The sequence below is a fragment of the Rhinolophus hipposideros genome (genome assembly GCF_964194185.1).
Source record: "Rhinolophus hipposideros genome assembly, chromosome: 17".
Lineage (NCBI taxonomy): Eukaryota > Metazoa > Chordata > Mammalia > Chiroptera > Rhinolophidae > Rhinolophus > Rhinolophus hipposideros.
The window spans coordinates 3487319-3514217 of NC_138063.1; the positions used below are offsets into that span (position 1 = coordinate 3487319).

Below are 26899 nucleotides of genomic sequence, written 5' to 3' on the forward strand. Positions count from 1 at the left end.
GTGTGCTAGAGACCAGACTACATAGCCAATGGCAGTCTTGCTACTTCGGTGACCCATAGCTTCATCCACTGCTTGCCACATGCATATGCTTAAATGAATAAGTTTGAACAAATAAACCTCCAGTCCAATATTTGGTTATGTGACTGAAGGTTCTAGTTCTTCTGTGAAATAGGTTTTACATTTATTGAGGGCTTCCTGTTTCTTTGTGAGTTAAAGTAAAGTCAAATTTAGAGTGTCAATAGATATGGCAGATACCCCCAAAATGTAATGTGTATGTATATATACACACATACATACTTTTTTTCTTTAAAAATATAACATCCCTTGTCTGCTAAAGATACACATACTAAAGCACATATGGGTGAAATTATATGCTATATTAAATGAATTTAAAATGGCACAGTAAAAAAGTGTATCTGTGAGAAATAGATGAAACAGAGTGGCAAAATATTAATAATGGTTGAAGTTATACTGTTACATATCTACACTTTGTGCGGTTTGAAAATTTTAGTAATAAAAATGAGTTGAAAATGAGAAAGAAAAACTCATAGACACAGACAATAATTTAGTGGTTACCAGAGGGTAAGGGGGTGGGGGGTGGGTGATGAGGGTAAAGGGGATCAAATATATGGTGATGGAAGGAGAACTGACTCTGGGTGGTGAACACACAATGGGATTTATAGACGATGTAATACAGAATTGTACACCTGAAATCTATGTAAATTTACCAACAATTGTCATCCCAATAAATTTAATAAAAAAAAATGAGTTGAAAAAAATTTCAATAATAAAAATAGCTAGGACAAAATATTTTCAACAAAACTATGAATTGGATATTTTGCAAAGATATATAGAAGACTATTTACGTGACATTGTTATCAGAGTGAAAAGTTGGGAAGAACTTAAGTGTCAATCAGTAGGGACAGTTAAATATAGTACATCCATATGCAGTGGACCATACATGCAACCATGAAAAGAACACTGCCGAGTGAAAGGGGGGCCACAGCAGCGTATGGGGCCAGAGCCCACAGTCACAGGCGTGCGTGTGAGTATCTGTCCACTCTTCAGAGTGCTGATCTCTGCAAAGAGGAATTACAGGTGGTTTGCAAAACTTTTTTCTTGAAATTTTTCTATTTCTCAAATATTTTACCGTGCTTTATATTAATTTTATATTTGAAGAAAATTATTTTCTACAACGATATCCTATAATTTTTCTCATGTCATTCTTTCTAGGTGATGGGAATGATTTTTTATTTTTATTTTTAAGTCTTAAGTAATTCAAAGCAAGAAAGTACTACACATCTACAAAATTATGAAATCTGGAATAGATTTTCTTTTAAAAATGAAAAATTTTAAGGCATTCTAGTACACATATTTTTTTTCCTTAATCACCTACTGAGTGCATTAAAATGTAAGATGTCAAAAACTACATGAAACACAACATATAAAATACGTAGGAATGCACTTAAGTACCTTTTGGTTAAGTCAGGCTGAAAATTCTATTAATTATAGAAAGAAATAGCATTTGGAAGAGGAAAGAAGAAAATGTTTTCTAGTTTGCTCATAAAGAATCTGCATTCAAAGTATTCCAATAGTTGTAGGCAAAAAAAAGAAGTGTGGCTGTTGTAGTAGCATGTTTGTTCTTTGGACAGAACAGATGGCAGAATGGAGTCACATGACACTCCCAGACATGGGGCTCCAGCTCCGTGACTTCTGGGCTGAAGGCTCAGCAGGATCAGCTAAGCTTAAGCTTAACTTAGGTCAGCACTGCAACATTTTGGGACTACATTTTAACTTAACGATTAACCTTTGAAACATCATTTAAAGTAATTATCTCGGGTCAAAGTCCCCAAAGGCACATGTTCTCCTGGCTGTGGAACCTGTGTCTGCAGCTTTGTGCCCTCTTAGTCTGCAAAGACCCCAGATCAGAGCGGCGGGAGCCAGCAGTGGGACCTCTCTCCACCTCACCCCTTTGGGGTCCTGGCTCAACGTCACAGTTGCTGTGTGCAGTCCTTTTCAAGGGTTAGACTGTTCCCAACATTTCCTATTTCCTTACAGATTTTAAGGCTTCAAGTTACTACTTAAGAGTAACTTCTTATCAAGAGGTTGGAGATCCCTAAACCTGGCAATTCCAATTCAGACAATGTTAATGAAAAAATAAATCACAAGATACCCCCTAAGTTACCTGATGGGTGTTTCCTTCTTTCGCATCCATGTTGTAAGCTTTAGGAACGACAAGCCGTTTCTTAGGTTTTGATTTGTCCAAGTCATGCATCTGTAATCAGATTAAAGAATCACATTTTCAAATAAATTAACTCTGTATACTTGTAGTCACTGTGTTAAGGCAGATATTCTGTTTCTTAACAAGTTTCTAGATGATCTTGGGCAAATCCTTTAAATCTTTTTTTAGGGGTTTTAAAGGTCTATCATATGATAACTATCCACAGATTAAAACTGGTTTTTTTACCTGGTTCGTAGAAGAACTGGATTGTCCATAATGGATATTACTGGAATGAGGCTTCTTTGAAGTTTTTGAAGATTCCTGACATAATTTTCTTTTAGACTTGTGAGCTGTTCTGCTTACTGTCAGTCTGTGGTAATTTACATCAACTTCTTCAGTTTGATTTACTGATTGTTGCTGTAGTAGTTGGGCATTTTCCATTTCTGTGTCTGATTCAAAAATATGTGGTTGTCTTTTCACTTTTAGTGACTCATGTCCTTTCCCTAAAATTTGTGTTATATATTTGCTTGTTAAATGTTCTCTTCCATTTACTTGAAAGTCAAGAGCACTTTTTATTACACCTAAATTGTTATTTGACATCTGAAATCTTAAACTATCAGAGAGTTGTTTACTTTCATTTATAGTCACAGTTGATGATTTACCCCTAGAAGGGGGATATTTTATCATATTTTCACAGGATTCTGTATTTTTTTCTTGTAGAGGTCTAGAAGTCTTCTGGTTTAAATTTGTAGCATTCACGTGAGTGTTACGATTAGATCTTTTTTTTATAGCTGGATCTAAATTCAGTTTGTCATCCTGGATCACACTGGCTTTAAAGGAAAACAACTTAGATTCTGTAACGTGTGCTTTTCTTTTCAGGATGCCAGGTTCTAAGATATTTTTGTTTATCTGTAACGATCGTTTTTTGAAAACTGGTATGAATTTAGGGGCAACATTACTTTGGGAGTTAAAATGTGTGTCTTGAACGTGAGGATTTCCTCTGTTGAGCTTTGGTACTTCCAGATGCACTCGTGGTGACTTCTCAGACAGGGACTTCCTTCTGCTCTGAACAGCATGTGGCTGGAGGCACAGAACTGAGGACCCGCATGGTGCCCGTGGGCTGACTGAAAGGTCCCCCTTGTGGTCCACGGCTATTGAACGTGGTAGAAGATGCTGAGCCTGGGAGGGTCCCGTGGAAGGGGCCTGAGTCAGAGAGGACTGGAATGTTGGTTTAGAGGTCAGATTGGGTGCCTTGACTTTGTTTTCCTGAAAGGATAGATGAAGAAAGTTTTAAAAATGTAATAATGTCCTTAATGGAAAAGAAATGATATAAAATACCATCAAAATAAGAACATAAAGTAACACTGCAATATATAAAATAGGTAAAGAAAAACAAAAAACAAGTGTGCTTCTCAAGGAAATGCGCATATTTTTTATGGTTTGTATCCTTCTTTAGATACCATCCTTTCAAGACGATATTTTAAGATAAAAGATACCGGTATGTTCTAAATTCTATATATGTCAACTTGTAAACGCTATAGTTAGCTACCCATTGTACTGCAAACATGCTCATGATGCTGTCTTCTCTCCACTTTTTTTTCTCTCGACTCCCCTCCGCTATGAAGTCTGACAATTAAGTTTGTGAACTCATCCTAGAAAAAGTGCTGCATACCTCATCTCTGACATCACTACGGTCACCTTCAAAGTACTCCCTCTTGGGAAGCTGTGCACTGACTCCAGTGCCTAGTCCACCCTTCAAAGCAATTTTGGAACTCTTTTTCTGGAATGGCCCTCAGAGCTGTCGTCGTATTACCCTTGATGTCCTGAATGTCATCAAAGTATCTTCCTGTCAATATTTCCTTTATCTTTGGGTAAAGAAAGAAGTCTTTGGGGGCCAGATCAGGTGAGTGAGGAGAATGTTCCAATAGTTATTTGTTTACTGGCTAAAAACTCCCTCACAGACAGTGCTGTGTGAGCTGGTGCATTGTTGTGATGCAAGAGCCATGAATTGTTGGTGAAAAGTTCAGGTCGCCTAACTTTTTCACGCAGCCTTTTCAGCACTTCCAAATAGTAAACGTGGTTAATCGTTTGTCCAGTTGGTACAAACTCATGATGCATGATCCCTCTGATCTCAAAAAAGGTTAGCGACATCTTTGCAGCCAGTTCGCAAACCTAATTGTCAGACCTCGCACACCACTGTCACTTTGTGACAGTAACTGGTATTTAACATCCATCTGGCCCTCCTCCTAGTGTTCCTTCTAGAGCCTGGAAATCTAAACTCAACATTTTTTCCTTTGCAGCTATGGTTCAGGATGTGATTTAGGATCAACCAACTGGATGCACTCATACAATATTTGGAAGAAAGAAGTGAGGTGAAGCCACACATCTGCGGTTTCTGCTGAAAAGTTGAACTATGACTGCCTTCAATTATTTAGCTGCAGAGTTAGCAGAGGCTCAAGTGTCCGCTTTGCGGGTGTTTGGAAACAGGGCTTAGGGCATTCCTTCGCCTGACATGGCCTATGTTAGGCAAACACACCATGCCCTCACCCTATGTAGACTTTCCCCTGCACAGAGATGCTATCGTGGGGAGAAGAACAATTCTTAAATTTGAATGAAATTCTACCTCAGAGATGTTTTGTCAGAAGTTACTGCGTCATCTTAAAGTGTCTAGATTGAATTTTTTTTCCATTTGATGAAAAACGCGTTCAAGAACTAAACTGTAATCCATCACATAAAATCAACAAACAGCCATTTTTTTTGAGTGTTGGGTTTCATAAACTAGTAACTTTTAAACAACATACTTACTACTTGAGATACAAACGAAACAAAACAAAACTAGAACAAAAAGAACAAAACGAAAAAACCCACCTACCTCATCTGGGCAGATTCATATAAGAATAAATTATTTGCATTCTGACATAAAGCTTATCTAGAATATGCACCTGAAACGTTTATATTCACACTCTGTTTCATCTTCATCTGTCTTTCAAAATATGTATCTGATGGAAATAATTTCCAGGAGCTCGTTTTGCCTCCTAGCCTGTCACTATATTATTTACTCATTCTTTCAATTTCTAAAATATACTAAGTAACCCAAAGGGGGAACCTCTAGGTTTACATTCAAAATTTATAAAAAGATTACAAAAAGGGCCCATGTAAACAGCAGATGAGATCATAAATAATTTATAGAACTTAACATACTTGAGTGCTCAGCAAACTAAAGCTTTGTGAAGTTATAACCCAACAAAAACATATGCTTTACCACATTATCACTGTTATTCTGCCAGGTGTCACCAGCAAATATGGCTTAGTTGACTTTTAATTTGTAGAAATTTACATATAATTTATATAACTTTGTACATCAACTGGAAATTACACAGGGAAACCAAAAGCTTTAACCTATATTTAGATCTGAATGGATATCTAATGGAGGCCTAGAATTAATGATTAAATGAAACTTGAGGATTGACCAAAATGACCAATCAAATGTGTTTTATCTATTAAAAATCTGGTTCTACATATTGTACAACCTGAGTGTTTATTAAAGTTGAACCAGAATTAAGTTAAACTTAGATCTAACCATAGTTTTGTAGGGTTTAGAAGAATATGTTAACTTCAAATGACATGATATAAAGCAAGCAGTTCAATCTGGAACACAGGATATTTTCCAGGGCAAACCCAGTTTTCCCAGCAAATAACTGGCATAAATTAAGGGATGTGGGTTTGGAATGTTACAGAATAAAAGAGACTTAAGAGACCTAATAACCAAGTGAAATTATGTGGCCCCTGCCTGCTTGGATTCTGATTTACACAAAACACCTAAAAACACATCACTGAGATAATGGGGAATTGGGGTATGATATAGTATCAGATACCAAGGAATTACTGTTAAATAAGTTTTTAAAAACCTCTTGTGAGACAGAGTGCTTACTAAAGTGTTCACATATGAAATAATATCGTATCTGGGATTTGTTTAAAACACTCCAATTACCCCTCACCCACAAATCTGTCAAGGGCGAACTGGATGACATGCACAGGAGAGTTCTTTATACTAATTTATGTGTCTTTGAGAATTTCCATAAGTTAAAAAAAACTGGCTAAGCATTCTGGCTAATTTAGATATTTTAAGTCAGCTGAGTTTTATCAAGTAATCTTATTGATTTATTTTTCACTTTTTAAACGTATGCTTTTTAACACTGGATGAATCTTAGAGCTGACTTGTGGTGTAGCAATAATAGGAACTGAGTTTACTGAGCCCTCACTAAGTATCAGGGCTTGTTATGTAATCTCTGAAAACAAAATAGAAAAACCCTAGGAGGACACAGCATGTGCTGCCCCTCTGCCGGGAGCGCTGGCTAGCGCAGGCCACCTTTGGCTGTCGTCCCCTCAAGATAGCCTCAGGGTGGCGCAAATCCAGGGACACAGGGCTGGCGCCTGTGGCGGGGAGGGGGGGGGGTATAAAGACCTGGCTGTCTGGGCCAGGGCGGGCAGTGATGGGCTGTCTTAGCTCGGAGCTCCTCGGAAGGCTGGCCAGGGCTGTCGGGCACTGCTTTGCCTCAGGCCTCTTCTCCCTTTACCCAGTCCCGCTTCCTGCCTTGCTGTCTGCAGGTGCTGACTCCAAGGCAATCGCCAATAAATACCACACGCACCAGACTCATTTCAGAGCCAGCCTCCCTGAGAGTCCAGGTTGGAACAAGTGCTGTTATTACCACCACTACCACACCCCACTTTATAACTGAGGAAACTGAGGCTCGGAGAGATCAAATAACTTGCCCAAGATTATACAAGTACTGAGGGGTCCAGATCCAGACAGCCTGTCTCTAGAGCCTAGGATCTTAACCATACATCTAAACTTTTTCCAACTACAGGACTGAGATTCTGACTGTGGGGTACAGTCCTAGTTTTGCAATGTATTTAGCTGTATGTATTTGGTTAAATTATTTGGATGCTCTGAGCTTCAGTTTCCTCTTCTGCAAAACTGAGGAGACAATTCTTTATTCAAGAGTTTATTTTGACAATTAAATGAGATGATACACAAAAAAGCAGCTGGCACACGGAAGACAATAAAAGTGAGCAGGAGATATTCTTATTGTCAGGGTTCCGGCTGTTAGGAGCAATATGAAGACCAGAATTTCCAATTAAGTGTTATTTTACATGTAAGAAGAAAATTTTCACACGTATATTGTCTGGATCCACTATTTCTGAAACAGATATGGGCTGGAAATATTCAGTACTCAATAAATATATTCAATAACGATGCATGATGTAACAACATATCTTCCAAATTCCTCAGGTTTGGACTTGGCCAGCCACTAAACTATTATAAATGTTGTATCTGGGAAAACATTTAAGGTTCATTATCATAAAGATGTCAATTGGCATCTGTTCACCCACGCTCCCTTCTAAGGAAGTGGCCTCATCTACAGCCCCTGACGTCGAGGCTCTCATGTTTTTACACCATCTGTACAAAGAGTTGGCCTCTGACCCAAGGATCCCAAATCTACACGCTGGCTAGTGACAGATGATGTGGTCTGGCCTGTAAAGATGAGTGGGGTCTATCATACTGGCCCTGGTAAATTGTAGCTAAGGATTATAAAGAGGGTGAAATAATTAGCATGGCAGCAAAAGGTGAAAAAATGCCATGAGGCATTGTGTGTGAGCCAATGAAGCGCGTGAGCTGAAACCACTGGCCAGTGGGAACTGCAATAAGCAGAGACAACTAGTGAGGCAAAGGCAGGTGACTGAGCAGACACGGAGACAGTCATGGAATTCATATTATGTTTCAAACTGCTCAACCTTTTGACTTCCCTTTGATGAAAACACTCAATTATTTGTCATTCCAAAGAAAAAAAATTGTGGAAAACTTTAAATTCAATTTCCTTAGATTTGTTCTTCAAAAACTTTCCTCTTAATTTTGTTTTGACAAAGAAATCTTATTCTAGTGAGTGTGAAGATAAGCCATCACATTTTTTTCATCAGTATTGCTCACTGCTTCTTGTTTTTCATAAGATTTTACTTAGCACATCATTTTACAACAAAAGTGTAATTAATTTAATTTCTAAAAATAGAATTATTCAAAGGCTTTTTCAATAATTAGACTCAAATGAAGTGGCAGAAGTGCAAAGTAAACTTGGGTTTGTAGGAGGCAAATGTTTCTAAACTGTAATGTAAGATCATTTATTCATTGAAAAGGCACTTAATGAACACTTATTATGTATCAGGTCCTCGGGATAACAAGATTGAGCATGATCCCTAGCCTCCATGAGCTCACACTACATTAGAAGAAATAGACCAGTAAACAAGTACTACTACAAAAGCACATTAAATACAATAATAATAACAATTGGTAGTGATAAATGGTTAAGTACTTAATAATAGCGAACTGTATTAGGGGAATGCTGAACCAAGAGAAAAGAATTATAGCGCAGTGGGTTAGGTGGTCCATCAGAGAAGCAAGAGATCCAGGTGAGACAGGTGTGTAGTGTGTCCCGACAGAACACAAATCTCTCACCTGTATACGCGGTTTAGTTAGTTCTTGGGTGTAGTAGCATGGTTTCGTTGTCATCTTTACGGGAAATCCACACATATGAGGCAGTTTAGATTTTAAGTCTGAAAGAAAACTTTTCAACACACCTCCCAAGTCTACCCTTGGAAAGAACTGTATGGGCTGACTTCGGATGCAACTGAGAGGGTATGTGAACAAAGTTAAAGAAGAATGGAACATTTTTTGTATATAAGAGATAGCAACTTTCATGGCATAAAAAAACATTAAAATAAAAACGGTTAAAAAGGCACATATAAATAAATCCCAAGTATTTGATTATTGCTTATTTATTTCAAGCTAAATAATTCCAAGTTTATAATCCAAAGCTAAAGAGCATGTTTTCTCACAGGGATCTTAATTACCTCGATTTTAACACAATCAAGACAACTGATTGTATCCCTATTATATGGCTTTTTATATAGACTGGCAAATCAACATATCCCAAAAATGACTTATAAGAAAGCTACTGTGACTTTTATAGATTACAGAAACAAGTGTTTGTAGTAAACAATAAACACGTTGCATCTCCGAAAAGAAGTAAAAATTCAGTACAGAGAAACAACACATGGAGATTTTATTCAAGCTCCAAAAGCAGTTTTTTGAAAAAAGCAGTTACTTTTCTGATGAAAAATATTCTGCAGATTTAGAGTAATCAGTTGGCATCTAATGAAAGGGAATAATTGGTATTTGTCAACTTCACTTTTATATTAAGTTTGGGTTAGAATACAGAAAGAGAACATTATGGCTCTTTTCTCTTCCATGTTGAAACTCCAGCTGGTCAGAATACAGACAGGGATGGTGAGATCAGTATTAAGACCCAAGAGTTTCACGGGAGCACTTGTGCTATTTTTGTGTGTAGATTTTAAAAAATAATGTTAAGATATTTTCTAAAATCAATGGGTGCATCAAGTGCAAGTCAAAACCTCCAAATTTTGCCTGTAAAATAAAATAACCTTCCAAAAAGAAAAATCTTTGTTAAACAACTACTTCTTTTACTTCCACCCTTTCAGTAATATCCAAAGTGCCACAGGAGGGAGCCTTTGGCTAAGGAGAATCCTATGATCGTTTTCTCAATTCCTGCTAGAGATCATATAAACGTTTTTTCTATCTACTGTAAAGTTTCTTTTGCTAAGTTGTTGCAGTAGTGTTAAAGGGGAAAATATCATTATTAAACTCTCCTCAAATAAAAGTGGGAAAGTTCTAAGCAAAACAAAAACACTCATGCAGATACAAAGAAGTAGAGAGGAAAATAGTTTCACTTAGACATAGAGAAGGCTGAAAAGGACCAGACGGGGCAGGAGAAAAGACTGGATGACAGGGTGGCCAGACCGCGTCTGCTCCCAGTAGTGCATAAAGGATATGTCAAGATCCTTCCTCCTATCATTTTGAAGTAGATGCTACAGTATATTTCAGTATCTCCACAATCTTCTGGAAGTTTATAGCCATACTAAAAATTAAGACCAAAGTTGAAATTCTCTTGAGGGAAAGCTAAACTTAGGTTAAATTGTAAGAAGCAAAATCAAATAACTTCTAACATAACGTGTATTTGTATTACTTACCAGGTTATCCCAGTGCATCTGGAAATCTTCATATGAGTGAAAAGGACAGTCAGGGGGTATAGTATGAAGAATACATACTATCTTTCCCATTTTCATACTATGAGAAATAAGAGTTGGTAAAATATTATGAGCCAATGCTTATAGTTTAATTATGTGATTTAGAAAGTGTTCAAAAAGACTTAGCAACTATCTACATGTAAGCAATAAACTAATAATTTGCTTCTAGTCCCGAGTACACATTGCATTAAATCTTAACAACTAGAATTGTTAGGAAAAACTAAGTTGAATTGATGCAAACAATATGCCATTTATAAACACAACATAATGACTAATAAAACGTTTCCATACAGAGGTATGCTTGGTAATTGTTAGACTTTAGGGAAAAGTTTGTTAAGAGTTAAGTGAATTGGAGTCAAATCTTTGTTCCCCATCTATCTTTTCCTGCTTCAATGATTCAATTATTATGAATATGCTTGGTAATTAACGTTCTTTTTTTGTAAAGCTGGTTAAAATTTCCTCTCAGTAGTACCATTTATATTAATAACAAGACATTTTTTTCCTGAAGATAATATAAACTTAAAACTTAGCTCTTATCAAATGATAGTGAATCATTAATTATATAAAAGTTTACAAGGTTTTATTGAGAGTATTGTAATAGTTGTAATTTTATGAGATCTATAAATTTTACATTTTTAAAACTAGATCTAATAAAAATGTACATGTATAAGAAACTCATTGTAGTAATTTGATAAAGGAAATTGATGGCTCATGAAAGTATGACAATATTATTTCAATATTTTTTCTAAGCCATAATTCAGTTTGAAAAATTCACTAAAATGGTTTATACTTTTGCACATATCCATGTTGAAGCGAGATAAGAGAAAACTAATATATCTTGAACCTCCTTATCTATACTACAAATTGAAATCTCACCTTGGCAAAACGTAGCACCAGTTGTTTAAAATCGAATGTCCCTCAATGATAGCATTCTTGTGATTATCAAAATCCTTTATAATACTCGGAGAAATACCAAATTCTCTTAGCTTTTAACAGAAGTAAGATTTTAATGCATAAGTGCTCAAAATAATTTGGCAAACAAAAAGAAACATTAAAAAACACATACTATTTTTGTTACACACACATGCACAAACGTAATTATAAAGGCATGAGTTAACATGGGATCATCATACCCACTGGTTACACACACACACACACACACACACACACACACGCACAAACACAATTATAAAGGCTGAGTTCCATTGGATCATCACACCCACTTGCCAGCGGTTCAGCTCAGCCTGTCTCTCCTCTATACAGCATATCAACTATTTCTTTTTTTTTTTTTCATATCAACTATTTCATACTTTCCTTTTTATCTTTCAAATCAAAACTATTTTGTACTGTCTCACAGGAACACACGAATTAATTTTTATAGCTGTCTGGAAGTAAAAAAATGTAATATCAAAAACGTTAAGTAAAAAAATGTAGTTAAGTGAGATTTGAAGGAGCTGATGACAAATTATAACTTAGGGAATCAAGTTAAATGAATTGAACAAGTATGTATAGAGAGTACAATGTTGAGTAGAAAAGAAAAATGTTCCTCATTTTGGTGTTTGCTCCCCTGTAGAAAAAAGCTCTCCTTTCCTGATGTCACTGTGCCCCTTCCTTCATTCCTCCCGAGGGCAGATGAGGTGACTTATGGGGTTGGCAAAATTGGGACAACTCCTTACTCTTCCTATTGGAAGCTGGCAGGCTGGCAAACAGTGGTGTTCTGCATTCTCTCAGTCATGTTGGGAATGGCACTTGATCTCCCCAGGGAGCCCGTGGGTTTCCGTTATTGTCATACGTGGCAATCTACCTAATTCTAGGGTCCAGATAGACTGCATTCTCCAATAGGTGTTTATCTTTTTCAGTAATAAAGAGTGTAACCATATACCTGTTGAAATAAATAAAACGGAGACCAAACCTGAAAATGCTTTATGCAGAGAAAACCAGTTAGGCCACGTTAAGTGAAACCTAATCTAGCTTATTCTGCAATGCAAGCAAAATTTAACTTATTTTTTATAAATGCCTCCAGAAATCATAAATAAAACTTAAATTGTTTTCCAAAATTGTATAAAATAATCACTTTTAACCAATTCCCTGTCATTTGGAAAATCCCATTGCTATACTCAAGCATTACAAAGATTAAATCTCTTCTGCATGTTTGCTATATAAATGGTCCTGTAACAACACATCTCTCAGCTTCAGTCCACTGTGGTTTGAAGACTCCTGGTTCACAAACTGTTCTTTTATGTACAATAAACTCTTATTAAATTCAACTTTAATTGATCTGATTTTACTTTTAACATCTCCCAGTTCATACATGTTGGACCAGTATCCCGTCGGATTAAGGTCCCTTTCACTCTCAAAAGTGTCCATTTTGGATGATAAATGACATTCTCATCCTCTTAATAAAGGTGGTACTCTGATCTCTGTATGTCTCACTCTTCTTGGTTAATCTCTAATTGGGTCAAAACTTATATAAAACAGAAATATCATCTGTAGAAAATTCAAAGGGCAGTGAGGTGCAATAATCAGTCCTTACGGAGCTCATTATAAAGTAAACTGGGGATATGAAAATGAGGAGTGTGCCTCTAAAAATACAAGGACGTGTGTGAGCTGGTGGGGAATGGTGTGAAGGTCTGAAAGCACTGGAGCTCACACTGGTTCTGGGGCCTTGGGAAGGTTCCTTCGCGTGGACATAGGATATTCACGTCACGCCACTCACTCCAGGTCTTTACATGCAGGTCTTTGCTCTCCTGGCTTACGCAATTCCCAAGGGCCAGAAAGGAGATTCTATTCATCCCTGACTTGTCTATTGCCTCAACAAAACACGTAATAAAAGAGTTAAAGAGCAAAATGAATGGAGTAGCATTTGAGTTGGCCCTGAAAGGATGAGCAGGATGTCTAGCCAGTCAGGGGCGCGCTGCGCAAGGGACGAGTCACCTGTCCTATGTCTGGGGTTTCTCGGTCTGGACACTACCCACACTTTGGGCTGCATAACTCTTTGTTGGGGTGGGGGTGGGGTTGTATCCTGTGACCTGGAGGATATTCAGCAGCATCCCTGGCCTCCAGCCATTAAATGCCAGTAGCAACACAGCCCAACCCCTTTGTGCAAACTAAAATTTTCTCCAGACATTACGAAATGTCTCACGGGGAACAAAAGCACTCATTTCCCCCTCCACCCGGCTCTGTTGAGACCCACTGGTATGGAAGAAGGAAAATAACACTTACTGAGTTACCATTAATGTGTAAGTTTCTATGCTGTGTGCTATGAAAATTAGCAAATAAAAGACATATCCTTTACTATGAAGCTAAAAAGTGTTATGTGCAAAAATTAGACGCAAAATAATTGCTACCAGAATGCCAATGGGGGGATATCACATTTAGTATGTGCTGAAATTGTGCTTTTGATATTTGGAGGTGAAAGAAGAGGGAAGAAGTGGGTGCTGAGGCAAGAGAGGGTTGTGGAGAGTCTTGCATGCCACCTAAAAAGATTTTTGAGCAAGGGAATAATATGATGTGTGTTAAATTGACAGAATATTTTACTTGGGTAAGCAGTTTCAGAACAATATGAATATATTGAGAATTTAATAATATGGATTTTGAAAATAAAAACAATCTTATCACTCTTCTTGTTAAAAATTAAAACCTACTAGCATGTTAGTAATAATAAGAAATCTATTAAGTATATAGTAAATATAGTTAATCACAGAAATTATATGTGTTACCTCAGGTGGTGGCAGTCTGATCGTGTAAGCGTCTATACTCAGACAAACTTGAGTTTCTGTTACATTGATGTTTAATACTGAAAACAAAATATTTGATTATAAACTTTCTGGAATTATTACTCCCCCTATCACTCTAAATATTTTAGTAACAAAAGAAATAACTTGAACATAATTTATTCAAATTAGAAACCCAGAAAAGAATGGTATTTTTTCACACATGGTAAAATTTAATCACCATGTAATATTTGAGTCTGCAGATGAGACATCTAAAAGCAGACAAGGGCATGAAACAACATGGAATGTGGGTGTGTATGTGTTGGGGGAAATGTCATAGGGCAGGTTACAATCAGAAAAATGAGACATCCTACAGTTGGGAGGAAAACAGAACAAGACTCTTTTACAAGTCTGACATCTATCATATGTGAAAAATGGAGACTGTCTTCTTAAATCGGGAGAAGCACCGTGTCATGATTCTGACTTCAATAGCCTTTTGCCAACAAATGCCTTCAAATATAATGGCGGATACACTCCAGATCTCACAGAGCCCCAAAGCTTCTACCTTACTTTCTCATAATTAAAATTACTTATACAAGTCAGAAAATGGTTATCTTGGGAAGGGATAATTCCTGGAAGAAAGCAGAGGGTGCTTTTGGGGTATTAGTAACGTTGTTTCTTGATCTTAGAATTGGTTATAAAGATATGCTTAGTGTGTGAAAATCCAATTGGAGCTATACTTCCAATTTGTCAGTTTTGTTGTAGAATATTACATTCAGTAAAACTAAAAGAAAAACTTCTAACACAGAAGTGAGGAATTTTGCTCTCTTTAACTGTAATCTCTGATAGCTGTAGTCCCCTGGTAGTGTTTGGGAGACAAAATTTAGGTAATGAACTCATCCATCCAGAGCTAGAGTACCATAACTGCCTCTGTCCAAGTTCAACATAAAACTAGCACAAGGAAGGCAACTCAGACTGAAGAGTAGTGGCTCACAGAGGTCATCCCAGGATTTAGGGCTAGGCCAAATAGTGAAGGCTGCTACGACGGATGAGTGATGTCTACCTGGGTTAGCACTGCCCCCCGTCTGCTGTCTCTGGGGTATTGTTTAGGAACCTGTCCACCTGCACTACAGGGTTCACATCATTGAAAGAATTAGACTAGACCTTATCATAAACTGGGTATTTTAGATCACCTGTGTCTCTTTAGACTTCTGTTTTTTTAAGGAGAAAAAGAATTATGTTCTCTTAAAAACTAAAGCTTTTACAGCACTACCAAAGAATTTTTGATGATATGATTCTGGAAACTATACACTATAAATGCCTGCAGAATTAAACTCCTGTGATTCACAGTCATAATTTTCTTTCAGTGGAGAAATGAAAAAATACAGCTTTTATTCCAAGTAAGAGAGATGAATTTTGTCTCATATAGGTAGAATGTGTATTTTGAACCAGAGGTGATTTCCTGGGTGAAATTGTGATTATAATAACCTGATTAAATTACAATGTAACCTAATCATCAAAAGATGGTAACAATCCAACACTGTTTTTTAACTGTTGATTATATTCATGTTTTATCTACTGACCTGCATTTTTACTTACCAATGGCACTTTGCTTTCCCCTCTGAGAAAGAAACTCTCTTCCTTAAAAAATTGATAGGATATGCCATATTATTATAACTCATAAATCATGCTTGATAAATATAACTTTTTATGTGAAATTATTGAAGCTAAGGAAAATGCGTTAAAGTGCATTTTTATACAAAGGAGTATGATGACAGCTCAGAGAAAATATATAATCACTTAAAAAGTAACTCTCCAATTAAGAGGACAGAGATATACAATTATTCCCTTAAACATTTATTTCCTGGTATAAAATACTTAGAAAATGGTCAAACTTGAACACAAAACTGAGACTATACCCTAAAGACGAAATCACCACTTCAAAGAGAAACCTGCACTTTCATGTTTATTACATCATTATTCTCAATAGCTGAGATATGGAAACTGTTGATGGATGAATGCATAAGAAATTGTGACACCCACAGACACACACACACTGGGTGGCGAACACACAATGCAATATATAGATGACGTATTAGGGAAATGTACACTTGAAACCTATGTAATTTTACTAACCAGTGTCACGCAAATAAATTGAATTTTAAAAGAAACTGAGACTAGCCTTTTGGTTCCAACAATATTGTCAATTTGTGTTCATTTTATTATAATGCTCCATAACTTACATTTCTTTCTTTCTAAATATCAAGCATTATATAATAAACAAATTTGCTTTAAAGAAACATCAGCAGGCCTCGGGATATAATCCCAAAGTAAGGAAATAACACTTATTGTCATGGGCGTCCTTGAGGATGCTTGGTTGGGGCTATGCTTTAAAAACTACTTCCTAAAACAAATGTATCTTGAAATTAAAAAACAGATGCACACAACAGAGGTAATCCAGTAGAGAAAGCCGCAATGACTGACAGAGATAAAGTCACCTTGCACCAAGAGATGGCCAGTTTTATTCCAGGCTGGAGCAAGTCTAGCTGTGAGTGAATATGAAAGGCAGTTTTGAAGAATCACAGGAATTACTCTTTGTGGGGTCTCCACCTAAAAATATTAAAGGACAAAATATGGGCACATTGACAGCAATCAGTGTGTCCCTATGAACTCACAGAGAATGTCTGTGTTTGGATCACCACACAACAAACGGGGCTGTTCTCGATGGAAGGCACAGTCATCACTACAGCCAATCCTATCTGATTCTAAAGTTGAAGAAGTGTTAAAATCTATTCACTCTGAAGCCATGACTGTTATTCTGTAACAGCCAAGTTCTACCTGTTTCTCCTGGCTCAATAAATCTCATCTTTCAGAGCTCCTGTGCCAGAACCTTAAACTTTACTTTGTATTCTGCTCTACACAGAGGAAACCAGACCAGAACTATATTGCAATATTTGTCATTATCGTTCTGTCCAGTTCAACATCAAAAAACAATGAAAATACTTATATGGGCACATATGCAACCAGTACACATGCAATTCTACTTGTACAGAATTTTCAAAAATTAGGACTTTTGCTTCTGACCCATGAAAGTAATAGGATGCAGGTTTATTGTTCCACTTGAAACAATTGAAAAACTGGGCAAGTAATATGAAACAATGGTTCACAAGACGCTGGACATCAAGCAACAAAGAATAATCCCCAAGTGATGGGAAAGGAGTCCTGGAAGAGCCAGTGGGCTCCCTGGGTTGAACAGACAGAGCTGAGAGTCCAGGCAGGACAAAGCAGCTAGAGTTTTGGGGGCAAAGTGTTGGAGGTGAGAGGGCTGCACAGAGAGCAGACTCTGAGATGAGCTGAGTCCTTCCTGAGTAGTTAGTTGAGTGTGGATTAGCATAAATTTGGGAGGAAACTATTCTGGGATTGGGAAAGAATCAGGGCTGTTTGCTGTACAAACACCCTTTCAAACATCCTTTCCGGAAGAAAATGCTGCCATTGCCTCTACAAGTAAGACATGTAGAAAAGTGAGAGTGCCAAGGAAATCTGTTTCCCAATATTACCCACCCCTCACTGTCATACCATTTTGGCTTCTGGTGAATTTTCCCAAGATGCAAGTAATTAATCTGTTGGCAGGGGACAGGGCCAAATCTGTTCAATTTGTCTCACAGAGAATTTTATTAGGGCTACCATCAATAGTACTCCAAGCAGCAGGATGAAGTCAACCTGCAATGTTGACCTCAAACATGCCCCCAGGGTCCCAGACCCAAGCAGCTAAATAAATCCCATTAACTATCAGGATCTATCTTAGAGAGTCAAATGGCTTTCCCCTTGATTCTGCATTGACTTTCCCCCGTGGCCTGAGGTATTAACCATGACACAGCAGGATCTATCAGTTTGCATTCAGCCTTGACACGCAAGCAGGAAGTTTGGGGCAATTCTATTGTTTATAAACATCTTGATTGATGACCTGGAGGCCTTTCAGGGCAAAGAAGGTATAATTGATCACTTCAGCTAAAGTCTGGGGCAAATTCTGTACCATCCTTTCTCAATAACTGATGCAACAGGTAGACAGAAAATAAGTGAGAACATAGTAGCTTAACAACACGATCAAGCAAGGTGACCTCATTAACATTTATAGACTACTTGACACAACAGCAGAATACACATTCCTCTCAAGTGGACAAGAAACATTACGAAGATATACCATTTTGGGCCATAAAACAAGCCTCAATGAATTTTAAAAGATTCAAGTTATACAAAACATGTTATCTAGACATAATTAAATTAGAAAGCAGTAACAGAAAGATCCCTGGAAAAGCCCCAAATATGGGGAAACTACATAACATACTTCTAACTAACCCCTAGATCACAGAAAAAATAAAAAGTGAATTAAAAAGTATTTTGAACTGAGGAAAATCAAAACAAAACATATGCTTAGGAGGAAATTACAGCACTAAATGTTTCTATATTGAAAAGAAGAAAGTTCTCAAATCAATGACCTCAGCTTCCACCTTAAGAAACTAGGAAAAGAAGAACAAACTAAACTCAAAATAAGCATAAGAAAAGAAATAATAAAGACTAAAATGAAAATCAATGAAATACAAACAGTAAAACAACAGAAAAAACTAATGAAACAAAAAGCTTCATTCTTTGAGATCAATAAGATTATTAAGCCTCTAGCAAGACTGACCATGGAGAGGAAAAATAAAAGACACACATTACCAATATCGGAAATGACAGAAGTGACATCACTATACATTCTACAGCAAAGGAAAATAAGGGAATATTACAAGTAACTTTATGCCAATAAATCTGACAACTTAGACGAAATGGACATATTCTTTAAAATAGGTAACTTGAATAGCTCTACTGTCTATTAAAGAAATTGAAATTGTAGTTAAAAGCCTTCCCTGAAGGAAAACTCCAGGCCTAGATAATTTTATTGGAGAATTTTAACAAACTTTTACAGAAGAAGTAATAAAAATTCTACACAAACTCCAAAAACTTGAAAAGGAGGAAACTTTTTCCTACCATACAATTCCTGAGGCCAAGGAGATTATCTGGTTTACAGCTTTAACTCCAGAAACAAGTAGAGCGCTCAGCATATTATAGATGTTCAATAAATATCTGCCGCCTATGGTTACTATTATGTAGAAAGTATCCATAAAAAGAAAAATTGAACATAACCATGAAGGCCCAATGAGGGTAGGAAGTCAGGCTGGAAGAAAGCTCATAAACAACAAGGTATTTTGACTCTGGAAGACTGGTGAAGGGAACAAAGCAACTTTACTTAGTAACAATAAGGAACTGGGATAAGTGGGGAAAGAATTAGACTATAAACAAAATATTTTAAACATTTTGGATATTGGACAACTTGCAGTGATAAAGTCAAATGTATGAGTTAAAAGACTCGAAGAAAATACACCACAAAGCATGTTTTTATTAGTGTGTAAGGGCTATGGTAGATAAGTTTCTTAATTTTTCATTTTTCTTATAATTTTTATATATCTATATCTATCTATAGATAGATATAGATATATAAAATGATGGTACTCAGTATAAATATTATTTTATTAATTCAATATTGAAATGCTATCTATTCTGATGCTCAGAAGATAACAGCTTTGCTCTTTAGAATTCATCTCTAAAATCATATTGTATCTATTTCGTTGTAACATATTTGTCAAAAAACAATAAAACTTTGACCTTTAAGTCAATATATTAGTAAGATTAAATTCTCCAAGAGCAGGCCAGAAAACAGCAAAGGGATCTCCACTAAACCATGAAATACTTTCCACAATAAAGGACAGAATTTTGTAGGGATTTCTGGAAGACCTAGCTTCTAGTTCTATTAGGTGAATGATACACTGTAAATTTGGTTCTCATAGTTCAAACTTGTCTCAGCAAAAAAATTTAACTAAAATCCTTTCACACTGTTCCTAAAGAATACTGCTTTCCCACAGATTGTGATGGATGGCTGAAACCAGCTTTTGGGTTATTCAGAGATTTCTCAGGGAACTGCAAAAGTACCTCTGGGTACTGCTGAGACATTGTCATCCTCCTAAAACCTAAAAAAAGCATCTTATCTTGGAGATGATCAGAGACTGCATTCTCCCAAACCCCACTAGATCTAGGAAATGAGGCCGGCAGTGATGCCCGGACAGGCAGCTAGAATAACCGTGAATACAGGGCCCCAGAGGAACATGCAAACATGAACTGAGCTCCAGCCAAGTCTTCATGGCCTGAGTAACTGACACACGAAGTGCTCAACCCATGTACTCATAGCTTCCTTGCTAAGATCCAGAAACTCACCATGCAGAATACAATCTATACTGTTTTGTTCCTACACTTAGCTATACGGTTATGGACAATATTTTTCTCTCTCTGGGTTTCATTTCCTTCATCTGCAAAAATGGGAATATTCACTTCTTGGAAAAAAAAATATGGTAAATAACATTATGCCACATAAAATGCCTGCAAGAAAGTACCCCCCCAAAATTAAGCCTCTTCCTCATCTCTACTAAATGTACACAAAATAATTGTTTGTTTGGGAAAAAATTGTGGGTTCTTTCACATGCACAGCAATAACTTATGAGAAAGATATTCCAATTTTTGTTTGCTGACAAAAGAAGTTGAATACTATATCAATATAAACAGCATCTGTAATTATCCTTTAAAAAACTTACCTTAGCTCCGTATTTTTCAACATATGCGTTAAGTTTTCCAGCTTTATAAAATGGTATCTATAACAAAAATCCACATTTACAAAAATGACTTACCATGAATATATCATTAAACAAAGCAATATATAATAGACTTGAAACATTATACAGCAGAGGGCACAGAATCAGGCCATCATCCTAACAGCCTCTGTGCCTCGGAGAAGCAAGTGATGATCACTTGCTCCCTGAAACAGAACCTGTGGGTATGTCCTCAAAGTGAGCACAGGCTTTCTGGGGGTGACATGGACCCAGAAACCACATGAAGGAAGAGGCCGATAACTTGCACACAATAAATATTTACCACCTACCTTAATATGCAGTAAGTTCTTAGACATGAAGAAGGAAAATTAACATAAGTGGAAGAGCAAGAGAAAGCTTAAATAGCCAACGTGCTCCAACTCACCAGGGAAAGAAACAAAAATTAAAAGAAGATGCTATCCTTAACCTAACAGAGTGGCAGGTATGTAAAGCCTGCGATATCCAGGATTTGTGAGAATGTGGAAATATAAGTTCTTTTGTAAACTTTTTTTCATACACCATTTGTTAAAATGTAATCTAGTACACCTTTACAGAGAGCAATTTCACAATATCTAGATTATAGCTAAAATGTGCTGCAATCCCACTTCTGAACATTTGACCTATAGAAACTACCAGAGAAATGAAAATGATATAATTTCAGTGACACTTTCTAAAGCATTGTTTGTTTGTAACAGCACAAAACTAGAAACTCAGATGTGCATTAGAAAGTGCTAATTAAATTATTTTATATCTATACAATGAAATTCTAATTCTCCTCTTATTGTGCTAAGATTAGGATATTTGAATTTACGAGAAGTCTAAAACAATATCCTCCTTGTTCCATAAACCTTTTCAGATAGAAAAGAACACAGATAAGAAATATTAGTGTCTACTTGTTCACCAACAGCTTTTCTTTCTTAAAAACTATATAAAGGATGAGAAGAAAAAGTTGGATATATCCATATAACCTAGAAGAAAAAGACCTGAAGATTTTGTATGACTTATCAGCACTGTTAATAAATGTTGATTTCACTGGATTCTGGGGAATTAAAATCTCAGAGTAAGAGGATTTTCAGAAATATTTTTGATAAAAATCTCATGATAGTATAATTTTTATGAAGATTTTGGCACTCCGTTATCATTCCCAGTTATACACAGCACTGGGAAATATGTTTCTTGTTCTAATTGTATTAACTGTAAAAACAATTTTAAATAAAATTTCCAAATTAAAAAGAAGGTTGATCTAAGTTCTTTAAAAACAATTGGAGATTTGTTGGAACGAGAAACTACTTCCTTTATATTTAGTGTAATTCTAAAGAATAAAATATAAGAAAAGAATTAAGCCTGTGCTATCTTAAAAAGTCATGCACTAACGTATTTTATTCATTAGTAGTCTTTAACATTTATGACAGAGGAAACTAAGTGAAGTGAAATTAGAACCATAAAAATGGATTTTAAACATCGGGTATGTCAAAGTTAAAGTCTGCTAATGGTTCGATCAAACTACAATCAAACTACAACACAGTGCAATTTGTCTTCATAACCATCTTTAATTTGAGCTATAATTAATACCTCAATTACTCTTTGTTAATGTTGCCCTAAATAATTAGTAATAATACTTTATAAAATGTTAAAATACTAACCGCCATCACCACCCAAATTTGGTTAATTGTTCCAGGTACAGGTGATGTAAGAATATCTTGGTGCAAAAGCAGCAATTGCCTGTGGAGATGAAATGTATTAATTTTAAAGTGGATTTGCCCATTGTTTTTACTTTATTAGAACATTTAAAAATCGCCTGGTTCCAATCAAAAGTTTAAGTTTCTTCTAGGAAAAGATTGTGTTACAGATTTCTGTCTCTCTCCCCACACTTAGCATGGTACTTTGACCACTGTAAGCACTAAGCCAAGATTTGAATGAAGAGAATTATAAAGTTTTAATTAGAAAGTTCCTCTCATCTGTGAACCTAAATTCCTCTTTTAAAACTTCATTTCTGCCTTCTGTATAGACTTGAAGAAGTCTTAACACTGAAAAAAATCAAGCTCTTTTAACTCCTGTTTCTTCCATTTTCCTTGTTTTTTTTTTAAGTGGTGGTTGGGGGCACTGGACGCAACAGTCTAAGGATTCAACTATGGGTGAAGTTATCAACTACTCAATGTTAGAACTATTGACTAGATTCGTTTCTTTCAAAAATATTTTTTCCCAATTTTTTGATGGGTTTTACTTTAGTATTCAACAGCCAAATGAACTTTCAACAAAAATCATCACAATTCAAATTACTATCAATAATTTTGCTTTATAAGTCAAAGAAAAGGTGGGAAAAAAACACAAAATTGAGTAGGAAATATGAAAAATTCCAGAATTACTAATCATCGAGGAAATTAAAAAAACACAAAACACAACATGAGAGTGTGCGTGTGTGTGTGGGGGGGGTTACCTCAGAAAATAGTCAGGTGAGATAACTTGTTTCTGTATTCTAGAACCCGGGTACAACAGGTACTTACTTTTGCAAGACTGGCCTTTGACACAGCCAGCTCTCTGCTTTCTCTGTCCTGGCCTCTCTGTCAGTCATTGGGATGATGAGTCAAAACACCCTACTCTGAGGGCATGGCCCCATTCAATTTGAGGGCAAACAGCAGAAAATCTCACACACAATTTTCTACCTATTTTCTAAAAGGGTCACAGGTAAATGCTCAATAGTTATTAAATTATACCCTAGCAGGAAGGGTACAGGCTCCTGGATACACATGAGTGGGAAAATATACAATGGGGAGAAGAAAAGTTTTGTGAATAAGAGCAAAATGAGGACACTCCAAAGAGCGTCTTTCTTATTTCTGACCCCTAGCAATCTTCTCAGTGTTTGTTCCTCTCTAAGAAATTCAGTTACAGATATACTCTTGCCATGTATTCTGAGAGTATTTTTTTGAGTGCCTCAAACAATTTAAGGGACTAATACACGGTGAATCCTTAGTAGTCATGGAGTTATACTTGAGGCTTCAACTAAGCTGTTTTTCAAAGCCTATGTTGGGTTAGACATTTAAAGATAGTTGCTGGAGAATTACTCTTCAGAAACACTCCTATATTGACCTGAAAATTAAGAAATTATATTAATCTAAAATATTTACGGTACTTGTTAAAGCGCTTCATAAACAGTAGGTACTCAGTAAATATTTATTATTAAGTATGATTTCTAAGTTTTGGGGAGCCTGATTTATTTCACCAATGTCTATAAAAGTTTTAAATTAAAAAGATCACACAAGAATTTACAAATACATAAAAACTAAACAGTGAGATGTTCTATCTCAAGTATTTCAAGTCCTTCCCTAAATGTAGTCCTATATACCTAGTCAGAACAAAACTGAATTTATTTTAAAATTATATACACAGATTAAGTCAATGAGTATTATGCTTTAAAAAAGATACCTCTAAAACAGCTCTTATAGGTCTCAAAAAATTCAGAAGTGTTAGTTACAAAATGTACTCTTTACCTGCACATCTTAATTTGTGTACTCCTAATTTCAGTATCTGCCACCCCATTACTCAATATTATCCTGACAGCACAGAGTCTGTGTAAATCTGGAAGTGTGATGAAGAAGAGTGATGGCTGCCTAGGATCATTCATATTTTCCTGTTGATTGAATGAATGTCTCAGCAATCAGGCCTTTAAAAATAAACAAACAAACACACAGCAATAAAATGACAGTAAACTATCTTATCAGTAGGGTTTCAATACCAACTCATCACAAAGCAATATGGTGATGGAAGGAGAACTGCCTGGGTGGTGAACACACAATACATACATGATGTTTTATGGAAATGAACACTTGACACCTGTATGATTTTACTAACCAATTTAAGCTCAACTTCTCTAAAGTGCACAAATACATCAGGAGAAGAAAATAGGTTCTAGCACTTCAATCTTTTTGGCATCAACGTATTTTCTCTCTCTAAGAAGAAATGTAATCGCACATCAGCTCAGGATCTGGAGTGCGCCTAGCCTGAAGTCTGATGTCAGTACCCAAACGCCTTTATGGTGCCACGTAAGGATTGCCGGCAATGCCCTTTCAGCCCAACACGTCCTCCTCACTCAAGAACCACCAGGCCGGAAATTTTCATCATTAGAGATCACCTGGTTCTTTTAAAAGTGGACGTGCTCTTACAATGGTTAACACAAACTAATTCACATAAGGTATTAATGATCTAATCAAGATGATTTCTGATACGTATCATCAAAAAAAATATATTCCTTCCTTCTCTCTGCTTTTCTGCACTGTCTCCTATGTAAATGCTTACTGTTGTGAAGAGTTAAAACAAAACAAAACAAAAAACAAACAAACAAAAAACCAGGAATGTTTTCAAGGCAAATACAACCAACTTACTGTGAATTTTACCTAAAATTCACTTCTTCTGAAAGCATTTTAGAAAAGGGCATCAATAATGAATTAGGTAAATTATAGAGCACAGAATTGATTACGGCTTGGATCCAGAGATAAAACTGTGTGTATTTTAAAGAAAACAGGTCAAAGATGTGGGTGAAACTTTGTCATGTTACTTTCATTTCTAAAACACATTTCCCACTAAAACTACTTTCTATCTCATTTTCCCTTTACCTATCTAGTAACAGAGTTACCAAAAACTCCTGCAGGTGGTCCTTGCCTTCTTTTGTCAATCTTAAAAGACCGATCAGAAAATTGTATATGTAAACAACATCGATCTGTTCAGGAACAGGCAAGAACTTATTTACTTTTATTATTTAGAATTACCTTTAAGGTTTTTTTTTTAGGTTCATGATTAGCAAAATTTGCAGATTAGGGGCGGCAGGTGGCTCAGTTGGTTAGAGCGCGGGCTCTGAACAACAGGGTTGCCGGTTCGATTCCCACATGGGCCAGTGAGCTGCGCCCTCCACAACCAGACTGAAGACATCGAGCTGCCACTGAGCTTCCGGAAGGGCGGCCAGATGGCTCAGTTGGTTAGAGCACGAGCTCTCAACAACAAGGGTGCCCGCATGGGAGGGTGGTCTGCGACCCCTCCAACTGATGGTTGAAAACTGTGACTGGACTTGGAGCTGAGCTGCGCCCACCACAACGGGATTGAAGGACAACGACTTGGAGCTGATGGGCCCTGGAGAAACACACTCTTCCCCAATATAACCCAATTGAAGACAAAAAAAGATTTATTAAAAAAAATGCAGATTAAGTTTCATTTTCCTAGATTGTAGAAGAACAACATTGTAAGGCCCAACACCCGAGCCCAAGTCTAGCTACGACACATGGACGAATTACTACCACATTGCTCTGAGAACAGCTCCACCCCACGTGTGTCCAGGTGGCGTCACCGTCACCGAGAAGCAACAGGCACCTGCCCAGTTACACATTCCCGGAGCGAGGACCCCAAAGGGAACCCGCCCTGAAGCCGCTGGAGTCTAAGCAACTCCTGGCCCATCTGGAGCTGCCTTCACTTGTACCTCTGCGAGGGACCTTGGCGGGCAGCACACGGACGACCAGCGGTCAGGCGTCACGTGGGCTCCACACACGGCCTCGGTGGCCAAGTCTTTCCTTCTCTCTGAGCCTTATTTTCTCACCTACAGCAATGGAATTCGGTGGAAATATCCCCCAAGGTCTTTTTTTAAGTTTAAATACTATTTAAAGAGTGATTCTATACCTTTCTGATAAAATAAGATGCTCTAAAAAGGGGACCCTGAGGGTCTCCGAGAACTTTTCCTCCGGATCCAAAAGCTGCAACCAGCCCTCCCACGTGCGCATGCGCATTCGCGCCCTGTTCCCGCTCACCCAGCACGTCCCTCACGGAGGCCAGTGACCTCCCCAGGGCGCTGGCCCGGGTCCTGCCAGCCCCTTCCCTACGTGGCATTGCCTCCTAACAGTGGTAATAAGAGCCTGTACAATTCTTTTTTTTTTTAACTGTAAAAGCAATGAGTTCAAAGATGCCGCCTCTTGAGGCGGACCCTGGCAGGGCCTTCTCCCTCCCGGTGAGGCAGGACCCGCAGTGGCCTCCCTCGCTCCCTCACTGGCTCCCTCAAGCTGCCGCCTCGGTCCGGCCTCACCTCTGTG

The 26899-nt window shown here is 37.1% G+C and overlaps 1 protein-coding gene across 1 annotated transcript; it reads right to left on the minus strand.

The window, feature by feature from the left end:
• Positions 1-1265: 1265 nt before the first annotated feature.
• LOC308509742 (uncharacterized protein C18orf63) lies at positions 1266-24456 on the minus strand. Its single transcript, XM_081078221.1, has 12 exons — positions 24320-24456; positions 22475-22553; positions 20778-20834; positions 16593-16704; positions 15694-15735; positions 14101-14177; positions 11258-11367; positions 10325-10421; positions 10095-10212; positions 8733-8968; positions 2468-3487; positions 1266-2275 (listed from the first exon to the last, which is right to left on the minus strand). Exons 1-12 carry the CDS (start codon positions 24451-24453, stop codon positions 2177-2179), a joined length of 2181 nt encoding a protein of 726 aa, XP_080934347.1. The 5' UTR covers positions 24454-24456; the 3' UTR covers positions 1266-2176.
• Between the last annotated feature and the right edge of the window lie 2443 nt (positions 24457-26899).

Excerpts from the sequence above, each read along its gene's own strand:
- LOC308509742 (XM_081078221.1), bottom strand. The coding sequence starts at position 24,453 with ATGAATGATCCTAGGCAGCCATCACTCTTCTTCATCACACTTCCAGAT. Across the intron at positions 15,736-16,592 it reads TGGCCATCTCTTGGTGCAAG|GAAGAGAGTTTCTTTCTCAG; the intron begins GTGACTTTATCT and ends CAATTTTTTAAG. Across the intron at positions 14,178-15,693 it reads GGGAAAGCAAAGTGCCATTG|TATTAAACATCAATGTAACA; the intron begins GTAAGTAAAAAT and ends TTTTGTTTTCAG.